General features: G+C 38.5%; 1 protein-coding gene across 6 annotated transcripts in view; it reads right to left on the reverse strand.

Moving 5' to 3' along the window:
* Positions 1 to 18,297, reverse strand: part of NRXN1 (neurexin 1) — a 1,134,059-nt gene extending 1,115,762 nt beyond the window's left edge. For 5 of the 6 annotated variants that reach the window (XM_077749163.1, XM_077749167.1, XM_077749165.1 and 2 more), the window contains exon 1: positions 17,526 to 18,297. In XM_077749163.1, the coding sequence (XP_077605289.1) occupies positions 17,526 to 18,297 (772 nt within the window). Of the gene's footprint in view, positions 1 to 9,885; positions 9,907 to 17,525 lie in introns of all 6 variants that reach the window. The other variant, XM_077749166.1, reaches the window with a different exon arrangement.
* Between the last annotated feature and the right edge of the window lie 2,804 nt (positions 18,298 to 21,101).

A 21,101-nucleotide genomic window follows, 5' to 3' on the forward strand; every position in this document is an offset into this window, starting at 1 on the left:
CATTCTGTTTTTCTTTCTATAACAGAATGTTTAATCTAGAATTATAGAATTATAATACAAATCCTTGGTAAGTCATGTAATGAATCTGATATTCTGAAATGGACTATTAATGACATTTCAAAATCTCATTGAAAATATCTCAAGATGGAGAGTTACACATTTCCTCTGTTTATCTGTGTTTTTTTGGTAAATGTTTATTTCTTTTGAGAGAGAGTGTGCACGCGTGCAAGTGGGGGTGAGGCAGAGAGAGAGGGAGAGAGAGAATCCCAAGTAGGCTCTGTACTATCAGAGCAGAGCCTGGCTTTGGGCTGGGTCTACATTAACCATGAGATCATGACCTGAGCTGAAATCAAGAGGTGAATGCCTAACCAACTGGGTCACCCAGGTGCCCTACTAGTCTGGTTGTAGTATTTGCAAATATATTTATTGTTTAGCAATTTAAATAGATTTTTCTTTTCTCCCTCTCCGAAGAAAGTAAAACATCAGATCTTTACAAATAATTTACTTTTTTTTACAAATATGTGTGTGTGTTTGCAGTTTGATTATGTTCATTCAACAATATGTTTTAACATATTTCATAACAGTTTATAAAAATATTTCTCATTTATGTTATGTTGTGAGAAGTTGTGCATGGGTCTACCATGGTTTTGTTAGTTAATTATATGTTAATTAATAGTTGAATTGATTCCATGTTCACCATGTTTTCACCATTACAGAAAAATAGCATTATGTATCAGTGATGATAAACCTATGAAACATGTTCAGGTATTTCTGTTAAAAAAAAAGTTCCTAGAAGGGGAACTGCCATGTTAAAAGATGTAGACATTTAAGATTGTTATAACTACTGTTAAACTTTCCCTTAAAACAGTTGTAGTAACTTACACTCCAACCAAAGATACGCAAAAGCGTAAAAGTGCTTGTAACTGCTACATCTCTATCAATACTGTGTACAATCATGCTCTTTAATTTCCATCAGCTAAGCAAGAATACCTCATTTTATTTTTTTAACATTTATTTATTTCTGAGAGACAGAACATGAGTGGGGGAGGGGCAGAGAGAGAGGGAGAAGCAGTATCCAAAGCAGGCTCCAGGCTCTGAGCTGTTAACCCAGAGTCTGATACAGGGCTCAAACTCATGCATGGTGAGATCATGACCTGAGCCAAAGTTGGACACTTAATCGACTGAGCCACCCAAGCGCCCCAAGAATACCTAATTTTAAATTATTTTGCTTTACTTATTATTGAGTTCAAGCCTCTTTTTCTTACATGTATTGGCTTTTTGTATTTTTCTTTTAAAGAATTGCTTATTTTTTCCCTCTGACCATTATCTTTAATATTTTCTTCTTATAATCTTGAACTTAATCAAATTTACTAACATTTACTGAACTCCTACTATGGGCCAGTCTGCTCACTCTTATTTATATAATAGGGTAATAAAAAGGAGCATAGATGCTCCCCTGGGGACTTAGAATCACATGAAGAAATACAGCAGGATGTTAAATAACTATAATAAAATGGTTGAGTGCAATACTATGCGAACAAAGAGCTACACAAAGCCAACATTTGCTCCACAGGAGGGCCAGGGAAGAACACCAGAGAGGATTTAGGAAAGATCTTTCAGAGGGGTCACAAATGATGGGTGAAATTTCACTCAGTAGAGAATGGACAGAGCCTTTAGGTACATAGAGAACAGCAGCTGAAAGGGCTCCAAGTCATGTTAATGCAATAATTACTCATTATACAAATGATGCTGACTTAGATCATAAGGCTTCTGTTGGCAGAATGTCGTAAGAAATGAGCCTGGGAGATCAGGCAATGACTTAATAAAATAGCTGCTTGCCATTCTTAAGAATGTGTGCTTTCTCCGTAGTCCTTAAGCCAAAGGAGAAATATTATTTTTAAAGGATCATCTGAGTAGTGGGGCAGAATGGCTTTGGGTGGGGAAATGTAGAATACTGCCTGGGATTAGGAGACGTGGTAAAGAGACGGTGACAACAATCCTGTGGGTAAACAGCAAGGCCTGAAACAGCAATCATATCAGTAGACTCTAGTGAACGTGGTCACTGAAAGCACATGATTAGCCCCTTTGTTTTCTGGCTTCTAACAGCATTCCTCATATCTGTGACAGCATTTATTGCATTCATACAACAAATGTATGTAATCATGCACGTTATCTGCCAGCCTACTCCACTAGAAGGTGACTTCTTGCCTTTGAATTCTTAGACCAGTGGCTGACAAAAACATAGTGTTTCACTAAAAGATAAAATACCAAGTTTCCGATCTTTCCTTGTTTTCAGTTTATGCCAAGATAAGTATTTGTTAAACCTATGCTTTTTCTACCCATTCTCTGTAACTATCTAATGACTCACTACAAAGTGTTTTCTTTTGACACTGAAAAATCCAGTGATTAGAGTAATTTGAAATTACAGTAACTTAATTGAAAATGTGAAACAATCCATTAACTGTAATTTTTAAGAAGGATTCATAAGTTTGTTACTCTTCATAGGCACATCTCCATATATAGATTTTTCAAAAAAGCAGGCTCATTTTTACTACAATGGAGGATACCAATAGTATCACTAAATGGTACACATGTGCACCCTATTATAGGTCTTCATATACTGTGATTAATAGTGAGTTTTTTTACATTTTTGATCCCTGATTTTTTTATATCAGTGTTTAGACTTCAGCACCTTCATTTGTGCTGCTAAATTTTGTCCTCAAGAGCACTGAGAACACAGAGGTGAACAACTGCATAGGTGCTAATGCCTCATCATGTGTATGACAGCTTCTTAGTAAGTGGTTTGGGAATTATGAATGGGTTCACGAATGTGCAAAAAACATAGGGCTAGGGATGCCTGGGTGGCTCAGTTGGTTAAGTGTCCGACTTCAGCTCAGGTCAAGATCTAATGGTTCATGGGTTCGAGCCCTGTGTCGGGCTCTGTGCTGACAGCTCAGAGCCTGCTGCCTTTTTCAGATTATGTGTCTCCCTTTCTCTCTGACCCTCCCCTGCTCACACTGTCTCTCTCTCTCTCAGAAATAAAAAAAAAAATAAAAAAAAATTAAAAAAACCATAGGGCTCCAAGATGAAGCTAGAGTTCCTGTTTGTGTAACCTTTTGTGCCAAGAAACCATGCACAATACAGACTACCCATAAATGTTTTTAACGTTGTGGGCAGTTGTTTTGGTTTTATTTTCTTTGTTTTGCTTTTAAGTGAAAAACTTTTTTTTTATTCAGCCTTCTCATCCCATCCTTATCCAGGAAGAATGCACACCAGTGCCAAAACTCCTTTCATCCAAAGCTGTTTCCCAGAGCAAGAGCAAATGACACAGAATATAAAGGTACATACAAATACAGGAGGGACGCCACTTAAGTATGCTACACGTGGGCAGCAGGGGGGGTGGGTTCCCTTTGGGGAGGGTACCTGAGAGACGGCACAATGAACCAAGAAAGAGTGAAGTGAGTTGAGATACAGGCAGCAGCTGTAACTTGAGCTCCAACACGTTCAAGGAAACATGAAACTGGGACAGTCCACTGTGTAAAGAGGACAAGTACAGCTGGCTTAGGGCAAACACAAGCATGCCTGCCCGGCGTGTCTTCCAGGGACACCTACGTGCAGCATCAGCAAATTAAGACAATTGGGAAGGTAATTCATGAACCAAGTGTTCTGTGGCAGTTGGTGCCATATTTTATCCCAATGTGTCTGTGAATTATAACTTCAGATACTTTTAAAATAGTTTTTTTGTTTCATTCTTTTTTTGGCCAGTGGATAGTTTGGGGGATTTCTGGGGGGGAGGTGTTAGGGGTGGGAGTTGTTTTGAGTTTCTTCCATCTCCTATTTTGAGAGATTTGTACATTAAAAGTTTTCAAAGAAGTTTGATTATTTGCATAACTAAGAGCTAAATATGTACTCTAAAGGTCATTTAGGCCAGGCCTCTGACCAGGAAAAGGGAAATCCTAAGCAATTTAAAACTGGCAGTTGTGTGTCTAAGCTTTTGTTAAAGATCTCCAGAAATAGAGATTCACCCACCACTTCTGCCAGCCTGTTCTCACATTTATACCAGAATTACAAGCAAATGCTGTTTTCTCCTTTCTTAGACCTAACTGAACACACTCTTGTTCTAATCCATTTCCATTGTTTAGTCCTCTGTGGACCAGACTCCCACTGCCAGTTTTCCTTAGTCCAAATTCTTTTTTGTGTTTGTCAGCTCATATTTTTCTGGCCTACTTTTCCTGCTTACAAATGCAATGCTATCAAGACACTTTACACAATTCTAGACTGCCTCATCTACAGACACTAGTAACAGACATTTTTGCTTTTTTTTATAACTGCCAGGTAACAACCATCTACTAAGGACTTTATAAAACCTCTGCCCATGCCACTTCCAAGATATAATGGGAAATTAGCAAGTCAGACAGAAGCAAGGGCAAAGGTTAGGGAGTTGCTGAAAGTATAGCAGTGCAGCCACTGTGATGAATGGAAGAGGATTGTCACAGGTTTGGGGAGCTAACCTTGGGGAGCACATTAGTGAGTCGTGGTGATAGCGAGTAAAATAAACAAAACAAGGGGCTATTAGGACAAGAAGGCTGAATGTCAGATCAGTTTCACAGAAGGGGGATCTAAAACACGTTTAGCTCAGTGAAGACAGCACTCTTTCTCTTAAGCAGATAAAGATAATTCAAGGGGATATTGACTACATGGATTTTATTTCCACTGAGGACCTAACAAGAAGAAATTAATTTATGTCAGCAGAGAAAGGATTTTCATTAAATTTAAAGAAGAAATTCTGCCCAGGAAAAGTTATTAAACACTTAGACGAAATAGTGAGAGGGAGAGAAAATGAAATCGCATTAGTTTATAGAGGCATCATTTAAACACAGGGAAGATTCTCACTTGTGAAAGTGTGGAGGATATACATTCAGTTATTATTATTTTTAAAAAAAATGAAGGAATTACAACTTTAGGACATGGCCTCAGGGGGTCACATAGCCTCGGTATGAATGCCAACTCTGCAATTTCCTACTGTGTGAACAGAGTAATTTTGCTTAATGTTTACTTTTTATGGAAAGAGACAAAGCTAGCAGGGGAGGGGCAGAGAGACAGAGAGAAAATCCTGGCTATCAGCACAGAGCCTGATGCAGGGGCCAAACTCACAAACCCTAAGATCACAATCTGAACCCTTATCAAGAGTCAGATGCTCAACTGACTGAGCCACCCAGGTGTCCCTGAACTGAATAATTTTAAAATTCTCTCTGTGCCTCAGTTTTCTCAGCTGTTAATTGGGGTAAACAGCACCTACTTTATAGGGTTGTGGGAGGATTAAATGAATTAGTATGTATAAAGAGCATAAAATACTGTCGGGCACAGGGAGGGTAGGAGTTACGCAAGATTTTGCTACTGCTGTTGCTGCTATTGTTAGTCAGTAGGACAAAGTCCAATGACATACTGCCAGAACCTAGAGCTAAAGAATGATTATATTTTATGTAACTAATTGTTAGACAATAATGTATTTGTCCTTGTCTTTCTCTTCCTAGCTCTCCCGCTCAATCTCAGGGACAGAAGTCAAGACATTCATGTTCTAGTCGCCTCCTTCACTAACTGGATGTGATTTTTCTTATTTTTAATTCTTCAGTTCTCAGTGTTCTGATTGTTTCAAATTCTGTTCGTGCTCTCTCTCTCTCTCTGTCTCTGTCTCTCTCTCTGTGTCTCTCTGTCTCTCTCTCTCCCTACCTGCCCCCAGCCTTCTCCAACACTTACTTTCCCCCCAATCATCGTTTCTCCTATCTCTGTCCCTCTTTCAGTCTTAGGTCTCATTTTCTCAATTATTACACATCCCAAGCTCCATAGCTTCACTGGGCCTCATCATCCCTCCATCCTCCTTCCCTTGTGGGCGGAAGACACTCCAGGATTGTATATTTGGCCCCAAACCAAATCTTCATTGCCTCTATTTAGGATGAAACACAGCATTTGCTGTGTCGTACAAACAAGGACTTTGTCCAGGATGGATAACATCTTGAGTCTGTGGGAAGGAGAGGTGCCCATCATTCTTTATTTCTAATGACTTCTGGGAGAGCGCACAGCTCTCGGATAACAGCCATAGAGGAGTGCCATTCCCAGATGAAGAATTACTCTAATTCCTGAAGCTCTACCTCTGCTTGTGCTTTTATGAAGGAAATCAATGTAGAGATAAGAGTAAACAATGGATGAAATTCAAGTGAAAAGAAAAACAAAAACAAAAAAATAGTAACAATGAAAAACAACTTTAAATGCTTTTTGAAACCAAAAAAATATATAAATTGTGATCAAAATAGAAAAGCCACATTATTTTAACTCTACCATTCATATCTAAGCAAAAGTTTAAGAGGCAGGAAGGAAAATTAATGATGTATGAATCCAGAAATTTTCATGTAATGATAGTGACCAAAAGTCATGTTCTGAAGGTTGTATATGACTCATTTAAATATTAAGAAAAATTCTTATAGATCCTCCAACTACTCTGGTAAAAGAGATTTGAGAGCTATTTTTGACTTAAAAAGTGGCTGTTTCAAAATATCCCTCTGGTGGTCTTGGCTTATTCAGAACTCATTGGGAGCTCATTAAATAAGTTTAGCCCCCTATTTTTCTAATGGATAGAAGTTTTAAAGAAGTCATTATTACTATTAATTTAACTTTTTCCATGTGTTTGAACACATTGTGGTTCATTCCAATAAATAAATAACAACTATTATTATTTAATAATAATAGCTAAAGTTCTGTCAAAGCAAATTAATCTTGGTAACTGTCAGAGCAATCTGAGAGCAAGACTTAGTACAGTTAGATTTTCATACAACCCCCAGGCATAGCTGGGATGCTGTCAACCAATAACATGAAAATGCTATTTTTCAGAAACTTCACACTCTCTAATCCCATGTCTGATCATAGAAAGTCATTTGTCTTACTATAAGCATACAATTTTCAGGGCGCCTGGGTGGCTTAGTCGGTTAAGTGTCCGACTTTCGCTTGGGTCATGATCTCGCGGTTCGTGGGTTCAAGCCCCGCATCGGGCTCTGTGCTGACTGCCAGCTCAGAGCCTGGAGCCTATTTCAGAGTCTGTATCTCCCTCTCTCTGACCTTCCCCTGCTCACGCTGTCTCCCTCTCTCTCTCTCTCCTAGCAATAAATAAACCATTAAAAAAATATATATTAAAAAAAAAAAGCATACACTTTTCAGGTTCCTAAGTCTTGTGTAGAAGAAAATATATATTACATAGACTAGTTTAAATCAAAAAGGCATTTTATTTTTATGACATGTTTAACAAATATATATTTGTGAAGGTTTTATTTTAACATGATTTATACATACACACACACACACACACACAAACAATTATTTACTGAGAGAGAGAAACAGAGACAGAGACAGAGCATGAACAGGGGAGGGGCAGAGAAAGAGGGAGACACAGAACCCAAAAGGCTCCAGGCTCTGAGTTGTCAGCACACAGCCTGACATGAGGTTCAAACCCACAAACCATGAGATTATGACTGACCTGAGCTGAAGTCTGACGCTTCACCAACTGAGCCACCCAGAAGCCCCTTAACATGATTTCTAGGTCTTAAAAATATCCTTTTTTGCTTACATTATATAATGTTCTTATTTATGCTATATTCTTGTATATTCCTGTTTATCTACATACACACAAACATATATATTTATTTATCAAAATAACAAGTCTCATCATTTTAAAAATCGGTACTTAATGTCACAGGAAGTTGACCCAATTTTTAAAACAGGGGCTCATATGTGGAAACTAATTTGACAATAAACTATTTGTAAAAAAAAAAAAAAAAAACAAAACAGGAGCTCAAAAATGTATCCTCTTAAACATTTGCTTGTGCATTTGGGTCATGAAATACAATATATTCCTTCCTATTTTTAAGTTTTCAGTTGTATGAATTAAACAGTTAGTACCTTAAGTATCACATGTAATAATTTTAATAAATAATCTGATTATTTGCACGGAAAAAAATCAATGTTGCATTCAGATCAAAGGTTTAAGCTGAAAAGTAGTGTCTTCCGTATGGCAGCTATAGTTATATGCTACCATGCCAGCTATTTCCCTAAGGAGAGTCCAGTCATGCTTAATTATAGAGAGACATCATTACTTAGAGGAAAAACATGAGTCTTTAATTTCCTTGCCTCTGCTGGACTGGGGCAGTTCATTCTGCTGAATCCAGCAATGTCTGACTAACACCTAAGCATAGCTCGTTCCACATACAGGGCCTGGTATTGTTAGGTCACCACCAACAGTAGCTTCTGAGCTGTGATCAGTGCGGTTTCCCTTATGGAATGTCATCCACACAGAATTCATTATGTCTATAATTAAACACAGAAAGCCCCTCCTGATGTTAGGGTGCTTGTGAAGCAACTGTTCCTCTTGGCAGCTCTTCCTTTATTTTTTGGACCACCAGCTCCCTCCTGGGAACTAATCTAAGAAAGTGCTATCTGAAGTAGCACTCAGTTCTATAATGTGGCGTCAGTGTATTTCTAATTACAGTCCAGACAGTTCTGAGCACAAGTCACTAGACTAGAGTCCAGGTCAGCACTTTGGCTTGCCAGGTCAGACTTGTTCTCCTCCTACTTCCTTCCAATAATAGTTTCTCATATATACCAGAAATAGCATAGGGAATACATGTTCTAACTCTAAGAACCATTCCCAAACTCAGTTTCAGGTGATGTGTTGGGAAGCCAAACTTACTTCTCCAAAAGGAGATACTACCTCCTCATTATGTAATTTCAGTTGAGTGCCCAGTGTATCATCATCTATACTTTCAGCAGAACCATGTTCTAACTCAACAACTCTAAGTGTCTACTTATGTGATAGGGACAGATCTTTCTACTTATACTAAATCACCATGAATTTTGATAATTTCAATAATGTTATCTTCCAGGCTCAGAAATGGATGTAAATTTGTGTTGCCTGTTTTGTGAGACCTAAGTATTTTCATTCAAAAGATTAAGAATTAAATGCACTTCACGGGGTGCCTGAGTGGCTCAGTCAGTTAGGCGTCCAACTTCAGCTCAGGTCATGATCTCACTGTCCGTGGGTTTGAGCCCTGCATCAGGCTCTATGCTGACAGCTCATAGCCTGGAGCCTGCTTCAGATTCTATGTCTGTCTGTCTCTCTCTCTCTCTCTCTCTCTCTCTCTCTCTGTCCTCCCACACTCAAGCTCTGTCTCTATCCATCTCTCGAAAATGAATAAATGTTTGGGGTGCCTGGGTGGCTCAGTCGGTTAAGTGTCCGACTTAGGCTCAGGTCATGATCTCATGGTTTGCGGGGTTCACGCCCCGCATCGGGCTCTGTGCTGACAGCTAGCTCAGAGCCTGGAGCCTGCTTCAGATTCTGTGTCTCCCTCTCTCTCTAACCCTCCCCTGCTCATGCTCTGTCTCTCTCTTTCAAAAAGAAATAAAAAAAAAAAATTTTTAAATTAAACATTAAAAAAACTTAGAAAAAGAATTAAATCTACTTCAGATTAATTTAGTTCTTTAGGTGCAATATACAGGTGGGGGGGTATTTCAAGCTATGTTAAAGTAGAATCAACCCATTTAGCGTAATATTAATAGAAGGTCAACAAAACCAGAAAATAAGCAAGTGTTACAGAAACAGAATGTGATGAATTCTGACAAGCTATTTTGTTTCTTTATTATCATGATATTAGGAAATGGCACTAAATTTAAGGGTCTGCCACAATCTTCAATTCTGAAAGCTTTATTACAAGTCAGCCACTTGTATCAGCAGTAAGCTGACAACTCATAAACAAATTCCCAGCATCCATTAGCTGTTTGTTAAGTGAAACACACAGGTTATGTCATATAATGGACAGAGTTGCCTGCTGGGGTAGTGGATACACCCAGGCCCAAATTTCAGCTCTATCAGTAAGCTATGGGACTTTTGGCAAGCTAGCTCCTCCAATACACAATTTTCTCCTCTATAAAATGGGAATTTTATAAGACCTAACAAGTAGGATGTTGTAGAATAAACAAGGACAAGATGGGCAAAGCACACTGTAAAGATTTTCACTCAGTAAACACTAAATAGTAATTATAATAACTATTGTGATTCTAAACAGAATAATTTCAAATTGTATTCAAACCCAAGAGGTGCTTATGGCATCAAGAAAGGAGGGACATCTAGTGCACCTTTTGAAAAAATTTGATGCCTAATATTCTGGCGGGGAAGAAATCATGTGTATTTGGAGATTTAGAGAATAATATGAGTTATGGCTGTTCTGGTAATGTTTTTCCAATATCCAAACACTCATTCAAATATTTATTAAACCCTTACAACATACTCATCATCCAATTACTTAAAATTCCAGTAATTGATTTGTCCTAAATAGAAAACTGGCATTGCTTGAATGTCTTTGTAGGANTTTACTGTTTTATGGATGTGTTATTTCTATTATAAAGGCACAAGAAATTGGAAACAAGGGTGTACCAGGGTTTAAAACAGAATACTCTTCTTACCCTTGAATTTATTGACATGTATATACACTTGCTCTCCAGAATGTTCTTTGGATTTAAGTTACAAATATTTTACTCTTTTGCCTACCATTTTAAAATATGGATTTCCAGGGTCACCTCAGTCGGTTAAGCATCCAACTTCAGCTCAGGTCATGATCTCACGGTCTGTAGGTTCAAGCCCCGCATTGGGCTCTGTGCTGACAGCTCAGAGTCTGGAGCCTGCTTCAGATTCTATGTCTCCCTCTTTCTCTGCCCCTCCCCAACTCATGCTGTCTCTCTCCATTTCTCAAAAATAAATAAATGTTAAAAATTTTTAAAAATAAAATAAAATATGGATTTCCACTAAGAATTTCTTCCTAAGTACATTTTCATATGTATTTAGGGTATGAATATGTACATACTGTATGTATTCATCGAGCATCATTCTTTTTATAATTTGAAGAAATTTTTAAAATTGAGATAGAACATACATAAAGTTTCTCACATGTAGATACTTCATGTATGTAAATCTTAAGTGTACAGTTCAGTGAATCTTTACAAAAATATATAGCCATGTAAACACCAGCCAGATAACGTGAAAGGCTCCACTGCGCCCTCTTCTAGTCCATACTGCCAAAAGGCAATCCCAAATCTGGACTCTATCACCACAGATTAATTATATGTTTTTAATTTCATATAAATATAATCATAATATACACCCACTTAGTTGCTGCCTTAAATTGTTTATTTCATTTGTTTAGATTTTTACACAGAAGGAACAAGGACACCATTGTCTTCTTTACTCAGCTTGTCTGTACTAACACATCAATGTGTAATAAGAAAACTACTACATCTTATACACACTATTGAGCATGAATGATCTAAACTTCATTTAAAATGACCCCAACACAGATATACAGAAATATGTTTATCATTTTCACTATTAACATTTACACAATTTTTCGGGCCATCTAATCTGCTGCCATTAGATATTTCTTTCAAATGTCCATGTTTATCCAGGAGTTTAAATCTATTAACTACTTACACTCTGAAATAGGTTAGCAGACGCTCAAATATATTAATTGTCTGATTTTGTGTTTTTCAATTTACAATCATGAAAATTGAAACAAAGAACATAGTTACCCTATTTTTAACAGTGATTTATAGGCAATGCCACATCTAGAATTTAGTTCTTCAGATCACATGCCACATTCTGTTTACACACATTGTGTAATAACATGGCAGGAACAGAATCTGAGAGAACACTGTACCCATTCCCATATTAAGCAGAAACACAGAGAATCTATGCATAAGAGGAAAAAACCATAAATGACCAAAAGACTTTTTATATCTAAAACCTAATTGGAGCATTTTAAGACGTACTATTTAGCAAAGACCAAGAAATTTACCAATTCCTGTGTTCTGAGTAATAAAAAAGGCACTGTGCCATAAAATTATACATAAATATATGAGAAAAAAGTATACGGGTTTTGCATAGTATTGTTTTGTATAACAAACTCAAAACTTTTGGAATACAAATATGATTTATTCTGAATTATGTCTTAATCACTTATGCACTTCTTGAAAGTGCAGTTTGCATAGAAACTTCTAACTTTATTATCTCCAGAATAAAACCTACATATCTCTGGGACTTAATTTTCAATTATCATTTATAGGAATTAACCCTGCAAGGAATGTGGCCACTAAATGTTTACTGAGAAAGGGAAATAAAATGTGGTCACTGACTCTTTTCAGGAAACACCGTACCTTCAGGTATCCTCACAATATAGCTAAGAAGGTCATAAATATTATATAGTGTTAGTCCTTTCTGTAGTCAATTAGGAGTTGTTTTGTTTTGTTTTCTATCAGTTTATTATCACATTTCATTTAATGGTATCCAAAAGTGGAATATGATTTCACTGGCATATATGTAAATTTATGCCAAAATATGTTTACAGTAACTATAAGAATATCTTACTTGAGCTTTTAAGCTCAAATATAGTATCTAGCTACTTTGCAGATACATGCAAATAACTTTAACTTATAGGAGAGCCTCAAAGACAACATAAAAGGATAGGTCCATTAAATATCTATATCTATATACTGGAGAAAATATAGTAAACATCACTATTTAAGTATAGGATTGAGATGAATAAATGTATTCGTTTATATGGAGGGTGGTGGTTTTTACAAATGCTTTTGCATTAAAGGCTTGATCATAATAAAAGTTCTCAATTAGAATAAAAAAATTAAATGCCTACATTATATTTTCTTTATTGCAGTAGTTAAAATATCGAAAGCTTAGAATCAATCAACTAATATATAATGTCACAAGAAAAGCATACTGAACAAGGTTTTTGAAGGGTACAACAAAGCCCATTGCCAATGGACTCCAAAAGCCTATAGATTTGGTGGGTTTATCTGAGGATATTATCTATACAATAATCCACAGAAAGGGTTCAGATACTTTTTGCAGAGAGAAACAAGTATTCCTAAAAATGAATGGCCTTAGATTTCTATGCATAACAAAAGTGACAAAGATTCTAAGTTCCTTAAAGATAGAACCTTGTTTTTCCCCATGTGTCCCTAGTTCAGTCTACAGCTTAGAGTGGGTGCTTAAAGAAATTTTGTTGACTGACAAACATAAAATGCTATTTTTTCCTTTTCCTTGGCCCCCTATCAATGTGTTCTCTACACTGTAGCCAGAGGGACATTTTGAAATATAAATTTGATAATGGCACCCTCCTCCCCACCTTCCACTAACTCCTTCCATTATTTTTCCATCACTTTTACCATAAAGATTCAAATCCTTGATATGATCTAGAAGGCCCTGAAAGATCTAGCCCCCTTCCTATCTATAAAAAGTCCATCCTCAAGGGCATTCTCTCAGTTGTTTGAATATGCCACCCCACCTGCTATAGCAGGCTTTTGTACCTAGTATTATTACTCTGCATTTACCTGTTAAGTCTTTCTCATCTCTTATATTTTAAACATCAATCTTCAAGGAAACCTTTGATAGGTTAGTTTACACTATTTTAATCTCTCACAGTATCACGTACCTGTCCTCCAAAATACATACTACCAGTTTAAGTCTCCATTTACTTTTTTTATTTTTTTTAAATAACAGTGTCTACTCACTGGAATGCAAAGTCTAGGAAGGTAGGAGCTATTTCTGAGAGTTCATTCACCGTATTATTCCCTGAGCTTGCTACTCAGGCACATACAAAGCATTCAATCAATATTTGTTGAATAAAGAAATGGATGTAGAAATGACTAAGTGAGTATGTTTGTCTATCTGGTCACATTAGTAAAGTCCTAGAAAGAAGGGACTTTATTAAATTAAATGACATCGATCACACTGCCATGTTTAGTAATTTGTAGGAAATAACTAGCATAAGGTGTATGTGTTCATGACTACTTAAATAGGGAAGTAAATAAAAGTGACATGAAGGGTCTAGTATGAAATTTTAATATAAACGACCCTAAAATGCATGAAACCTGAAAATTATAAAAAAGTATAACTTCACTTCTCCTTGATCAGCCTTTTATTCCCCTTTTTTGAGCTGGATAGCCATGGAATTCACTAATTCTTTTAAGCTGCTAAGAAACTATTAGTCCTTTTAAATAGGAACTTATTAAATAATAATGGTCCTGGGGCACTTTAGATCAGTATGGTTCACGGAAAAAGCTATGTACCCCATAAGCATCCATCATTCAGGAAAGATGACATTCTTGGGATAGTTGAGTTCGGAGGCTGAACTTTCAGAGTGAAAGAATGTAAGTGATGCATAAGTTAGTTCTGTTCTATCAGCCATATATTTCTACATATATTTTTTCTCTTGTATAATGCCTGAATCTAAAAAAAAATCAATCCTAATAAAATGGAAATCTTATTCAGCAGAGAAGAGAATACAGAGCTCTAGATTAAGGGTGCCTGCACTCATAAGCAGGCTCTGTCACTGTCCTGGTCATGACACATAATCTTTCTTGTGTTCTCCTTCCACTGCTATATAAATAAATATATAAAACTTGCTAGGTCTGAATAAAGTAGAGTCAGTCAGGATGAAACAGAGCTCATTAAATAAAAAATATTCTAGAAAACCATAGATACAGAAGTTATGGGAAAATATTCTGGTCCGGGAAAAAAAAAAAAAAAAAAAAAAAAGGATAGAAAGAATATTATCATTGTCTTTTTAGTAGTTCTTATTGTACTTTTAATATGAAGACAACCAAATGATACTAAATATTAAGTTAATAGAGAAATTTAGTTAGAACTAGATGTAATTGCAACCTTATTTAATGTTGGCTGTTAATTTTTCTCTTAAATTTTCTATAATGAATGTGGATTTGTTTCTAAATTAGTTTTTAAAAACAATGTGGCAATCAGTGTAAATATTGGCTAGAGGCAACTTTTGCTTATACTTCATCTGAATAGAAACCATCTATCCCTAGCCATCAATACATGATTGGTGTTGGGAGAGGCATCCATTCTCAATTAATTATTTAATAGTCACTTGACACACATGAAATAGAGAAAATACACAAAATGGAGCCAATCCTTCTGGGCAGATCAACTCTGCCTTTATCATTCCATTTCCCGTTTCTGTGATAATCAAAAGAATCCAGCCTTCTGTTTTCCTTTCATGACTAGTGGTGATCTTTGCACTCTGTTTCCAGATCAAATTTTCAAAACGAATCATGCTCCAGAACCATCCTAATGGATTTTTCTTTTCTGACTTGAATTACCTTATACACCAGGTACTATCCTGTTCAGTTATATATCTTTGTAATTCTAAATTCTTCCTCTTATAGAAAGACTTCTCCACTGGCAAAATAAAATGCATTTCAGAAACATCTAGTTCTGCTTCTCTTCAACACATTACTTTTGCCATGCTTTCTCCACTCTTAAGTGTTCCTGATTATGCACGATCCCTGGTTCCCTACATTTAAAATGCACAAAAAAAAAATAAAAATTTTAATTTAAAACACCCTCCCACACAGAACAAGCTGTCATTGTGTCATATTTGTTTCCTAATTTAAGGAAGTTATATCTCATGTATCCTTCATTAAACTGCCTGCTCTGTATTTTAAAGTGGCATTAGGCTACTTAGAACAATATTTCCATTAAGTAATGTTCATTTTTCAAAATTTATTTCGATTAATCAGTGCAGACGTATGGAGCTTCAAATTATAATAGAGCAAATCACCATATGTAGCCATTTCATTCAAGATTTACAATTAAATGAGATTTGGGAGAGGAAAAACATGTACTGTTCCATTTTTGTAACAAATAAAATTAGGCTTTATTTTGTAAAACCTAACTATAAAGCCTGGTGCTAAATCCATGGAAATTTACTGGCCAAACTGAAGTGCAGTATAGGCCATGAGACACATAGCCTTCTACAATTACTCAGCCAAAATCCAATGAAAAAAACAAAAAAAACCTTCATGAAGGCAGAGAATATTAATCCTTTATTTTTTTTCCCCCTTAAATCCATGAAGGCTACAGAAATCCTCTTTTTCTAATGACCAGCTTTTTTTCTTTCTAGCTAACTCCCTTTAAACAATTACAAATTTTATCAAGTCTTCATTTCTCTTAAAGTCAGATGAGAGAGAACTGCCAAGTCTAATAAGATTTACAAGAGCTAGTTCCTATTAGCAGCGTCAGCAAAAAAAAAAAAAAAACACCAAAAAAACACCAAAACAGACATTACACAATAAACTACAGCCACACATAGAGCTTTTGTCCTTACAGCTAAATCATATTTAATAATCTTTGTAAAACAACTTCAGCCATACATGTCATTTATCCATGTGTTGACTGTCTTGACTTGACCCATAAGCTATCTACCTTAAACTCTGACATCTCTCCTGCTCAGCCACAAATAAATCCATATTTTATCTTTTTCATATCAGTCACTTTCTTTTCATGGTTTTTTTGGTATTTATACAATATTCCTCCTTGGCCATTCTCATGTAGCAACATTGGAGACACATTAATGACTGAATTTTATTTATCAAAGGGAGAAAAAAACTTAAGTATGTTTGTGTGTGTGTTTCAATTCCCAAAAACAACAGAAATTACAGCTTAGCCTCAGATAAATATCATTAGCTAAATATACTCAGGAAATCTCTTGCAATCCTTCATATGCATCTCCTGTTTATTAGCCTCCCAGTCCAACAACATCTAAATTGCTGTGCTATTTATCTTCCCAAGGCATCTGCTAATTGAGAAATATGTTATTTAATCTCTAACATTTCTAAATATTAGCTGACCTGTCTCCCACTTCAAGAAACCACAGAAATCACATAATTTTTCCTAAACTGACAAATGTTGGACGTGGATATAACCGCAGACACTGATGTTAATTCCAAGAACCCTCCTCCTTCTAATCAAAACAATTTTCACATGTGTCCCCTCCCACTGCCTCATTTTTCCACAACCAGGAGCAGGACTTTACACTTTACTTACAAAAGGCAAAGCTAGTTCCTATAAATCCTGTTCCCCTGTCCTTTTCCATGAATAACAAACGTGGAGATTTCAACCATAGTGAACCTCTCCTGCAGTTCATTCTTCACCAAAAGTGTATCCAATCTTTTAGATGCTTGTCTGCATCTTACGGGGAACATCTACGTATTACAGACTTAGAGGTGGTAGAGGAAAGCACAGCGGTTATTCAGGGAGGCCATGGCCCGCTGAAGATAGGGAGCAGCCTAACAACCCGAGGCATCTGAAGAGGAGAGGTCATTCTACTTGCAACTTGGAAGGAGGCGGGGCTGGCACAAAGGGTCCCCTAGAGGAATCTGAATCTGGAAATGGGCTGCTCAACCATTAAGAGGATGCCAAAGGAGGAGCTGGGGGTGGGGGAGGGGGGAGGTAATAAGGCAGAGAGGCCACAAACACGTATTCACCTTGAAACTAGCTGAAACACACCGTCCAGAGAAGGAAGACCCCATGCACCAGCCGGCCCCGCCTGCCTCGCCCTGCCTCCCCGCGCCCTGCCCAGGCCGAGCCCCCCCTCGCTGGGTCAGGCGTCGGGCCTTACCTTGGCTGCAGTCTTTGCCGCGGAAGCCGGTTCTCGAGCAGTCGCACACCGCCTGGTCGTCAACCACCGAGCACACGCCTCCATTGAGGCACACCCCGCCCTCGCCCTCCTCGCCCGCCTCGCACGGGCTTCCCCCGCCACTGTTGGGCGGCTCGTCGTCCAACTTCACGTCGCCGCTGTCCACCGGCTGCGCCTGGGAGGAGTTGACCCTCACGTCGCGGATCCACCCCTTAAAGGGCTCTCGCTCCCGCACGGAGGCCAGCGTCAGCTTGAGCGCCGCGGCGCGCAGTTCCGGGGGCAGGCCTCCGACGAAGAGGCCGCTGAACACCGTCATGTCCCTGCGCTTCGACTTGACCTCCACCCACTTGGCCTCCACCTGGTCGATGAAGAGCGTGGTGTTGCGGAACTGGCGGCGGATGCGCACGTGGTGCCACGCGCCGTCGTTGACCGGCGTGTCAGCCAGGAGGGTGGCGGGCTCCGCGCAGAAGATGGAGAAGCTGAGCTGCAGGCGGCCGCCGCGCGTCAGGATGAGCTCCAGGAAGTCGCAGAAGCCCTCGTCGTCGAAGTAGAGCACTAGGCCGCGGGCGCTGCGAGTCTTGAGCTGGAAGCTCATCTCGCTCTCGCAGCAGGCGTTCCACTTGGGGAAGCGCGTCCACTGGCCCTCGGCGCCCGGGAACTCGAGCCCGCTGCCCAGCTCTGCCCAGCAGCCCAGGAGCAGCAGCGAGAGGCACAGGAGAAAACAGCCCCCGCGCTGGAGAAGCGCCGTCCCCATGCTCGGGGCTGGGGTGCGGCGGGGGGGTGCCGGGGCCGACAGGGTCAAAATGGTCCTGGACACCGTAACGTAGAAATAAGGGTCTGGAAACGAGGGGGGTAAAGGGATGGGCAGGAGTCGGAGGGTTGTGCCCTCCTTTATCTAGCTCTTTTTTTCTTCTTCTTCTTCCAGCAACCCCTCCCTCTCTCCCTGTAGTCCCCTCTCAACTGGAAAATGTAGACCCCAGTGGCGCAGGGCAGCAGCAGATCTTCCGATCCAAAGGGAGGATACACTTTGGAAGCAACGTTCTGGAAACGGCGTTAACAGAAGGTCAGGGAAGTCACTTATCCATTTGAGTCCGATGACCTAGTTCAAGGGCATCAGTGGTGTCAACAGATGCTTCACTCCTGGAATACTATCATCTGCGAGGTACTATCAGTGGTACTGGACAAAAGGGAAACAGAGCAAATACTTCTCAGAGAAGCACAAGAAGTCTGCAATAAGCCAGGATCCTTGGATACTTGTGAATGCCTCTAGTGTTTGTCTTCCAGGTGTGATGTCCCAAACCAGAAGGGAGAAAAGGGTTCCTTGCCTCTTTAGGGCACCACTTAACCCCTGAGTGGCTTCAAAGGCCTGCTTCTTCTGTCATTATGGACTTCCAGCACCACAGTAGCCAGTGCAGAATTCCCTGTGCATGGACTTACAGCCTGGATTTTACTTCTCTTTTCCCCTCCCCAACAGTAGGGTTCAAACCCTGAAGCTGTGGAATAGCCAGAAGCTGTTAGAGGTCACAACAGCTCCTCTTCTTCTCTCTGCCTCTGCAAGGCCAACTTAAGATGCCAGCATATCAATTGGTTGTATGTTGGTGATGCATTTTGGTTTTGTCTTTTTATAAGGACCCAGAAAATCTGCAGAGAATTAAAATAAAAATTAAGTTCTAAAGTCATGTATAGTATCATATAAATCATCATTCAGTTCAGAAACCAGGTATATAACTAAAGCCATTAGGAAGCCAGAATTAACCTTATTGGAAGGGGTTTTTTAGTCCTGATCTACAAGGAAGACCTGGTGTCTCCTAATAGTTAATATTGCACTTTTACAATCAGCCATTACACCCTTGTAGTTTATTATAACTATTAGTAGGTTACCTTCTTAGGCTATTACACAGATTTGTTTATGGTTATCTTTTACTTTTTCTGAGAAAGTTTATTTTTTTTAAATATGAGAAGGGGTGCAAAAGAGGCCCCTTTAAGGACTTCTGCCTAAAATATGTACTGATAACATGAACAATAAAAATACATCCTATTCAAATCTCAGTTAATACAGATTTTATAACAGTCAAAACAGATGAAACAGTGACTGGAAGCTGTTGGCTTGAATTTGTATAACATTGCTACCATTCTATGTTTTTCAGAGAAAGAATATTGATGGTTTCTTGGGAGTGTCTTTTAAATTTCAGACAAGTATTTTCCTTTTATTAAAAGAATAATCTGTTCTAGGAGAACACATATAACTGGAGTTATGTCTATTTTGGGCATCATTTGTGTCTCAATTGCCATAACATTAACTCCTCTAAAGATGGGTAAAGTATTTAATATTTTGCCAAACAATGTAGTGATCCTCACTCCTCTTCGAGTCCTTATCTGGCTGTTAGAATCTGTGTGGTCAGAACAGCACTTGGCATGTGTGTCACCTTAGCTGCTATGGCTCCAGGATGCTAGAATAATGAAATCATATCTTTGAATCACTCACTATAAAATCACCTCTTCATTCAACCCTAATCTGGCAGTTTACTGAAATGGTGCAGAAATCTTAAGTAGTGAGTTGTTTTTAAGTCCTTTTTTTTTTCCCGAAAAGAATAGTACTCTCTCATTTTGACAAAAAAAAAAAAAAAAAAGAAGAAGAAGAAGAAGAAGAAAGAAAAGAAAAATAGAAAGCAAGAAAATTGCAAATGGTTCATCTGGTCATGTCAAGCAAACGCATGTATTTCCCTCAACATTTCCCACTATACCACCCCACCCCCTACACACACACACACATGCACAGGCACACGCACACATATTTATTGCCTGGACACAGAAGCTCACTATCCAATTAACACTTTTTTCCCCTACAAGCTGAAACTAGCAGTAATTTATGGCACCGCATTGTGCTGCTGCTCCTCCATGGAGGGAGCTGAGAGCATTTCTCTTCAGTACAGAGCAGTCCCTACAGGTGTCAGCTGAGAGCCACCAAGCTAGGGGATCCCACTTCAAGTTCCTCCCCAGGTTAAATTGATGACTGGTTCTCTCTTTTTCAACACACACACACAACACAGCACATATACACACATACATATGGGCCAATAAAAAAGAAATTGTCTCCATTGCTTATTTATTATGGCTGATACATTCCACACCATCAGCAATCACCAGCCATATCTTGTCTACTCCTGTGCCAAGCCCAAAGAAAGGTGCTCTTAAAAATCATCCTAAGATAGCATGTCATTCAATATACTCTCATTTTTAAGTGGACTCAGGCATCTGCCAATTTTTCAGTCATTTGCAAAATAAATCTGGAATTTCAAGATCAAGAGTAGTGCTTTGAAACCATCCAGAAGCTTATGTGTTAGAAAACCTTTGTGTGTGTGTGTGTGTGTGTGTATGTGTGTGTGTGTGTGTGTGTGAGAGAGAGAGAGAGAGAGAGAGAATGGATTGTAGCCGATAATTTTATTAATTAATATTACATAGATCACAAAACCTTTATTCACTCTTTTCTCCTTCCCTCCTCCACTAATGCATACCTGGACAATTTTTTAAGGAATGGAGGAGACGGGGGAAACACAT

The sequence above is a fragment of the Crocuta crocuta genome, unplaced genomic scaffold (genome assembly GCF_008692635.1).
Source record: "Crocuta crocuta isolate KB4526 unplaced genomic scaffold, BGI_CrCroc_1.0 scaffold118, whole genome shotgun sequence".
Lineage (NCBI taxonomy): Eukaryota > Metazoa > Chordata > Mammalia > Carnivora > Hyaenidae > Crocuta > Crocuta crocuta.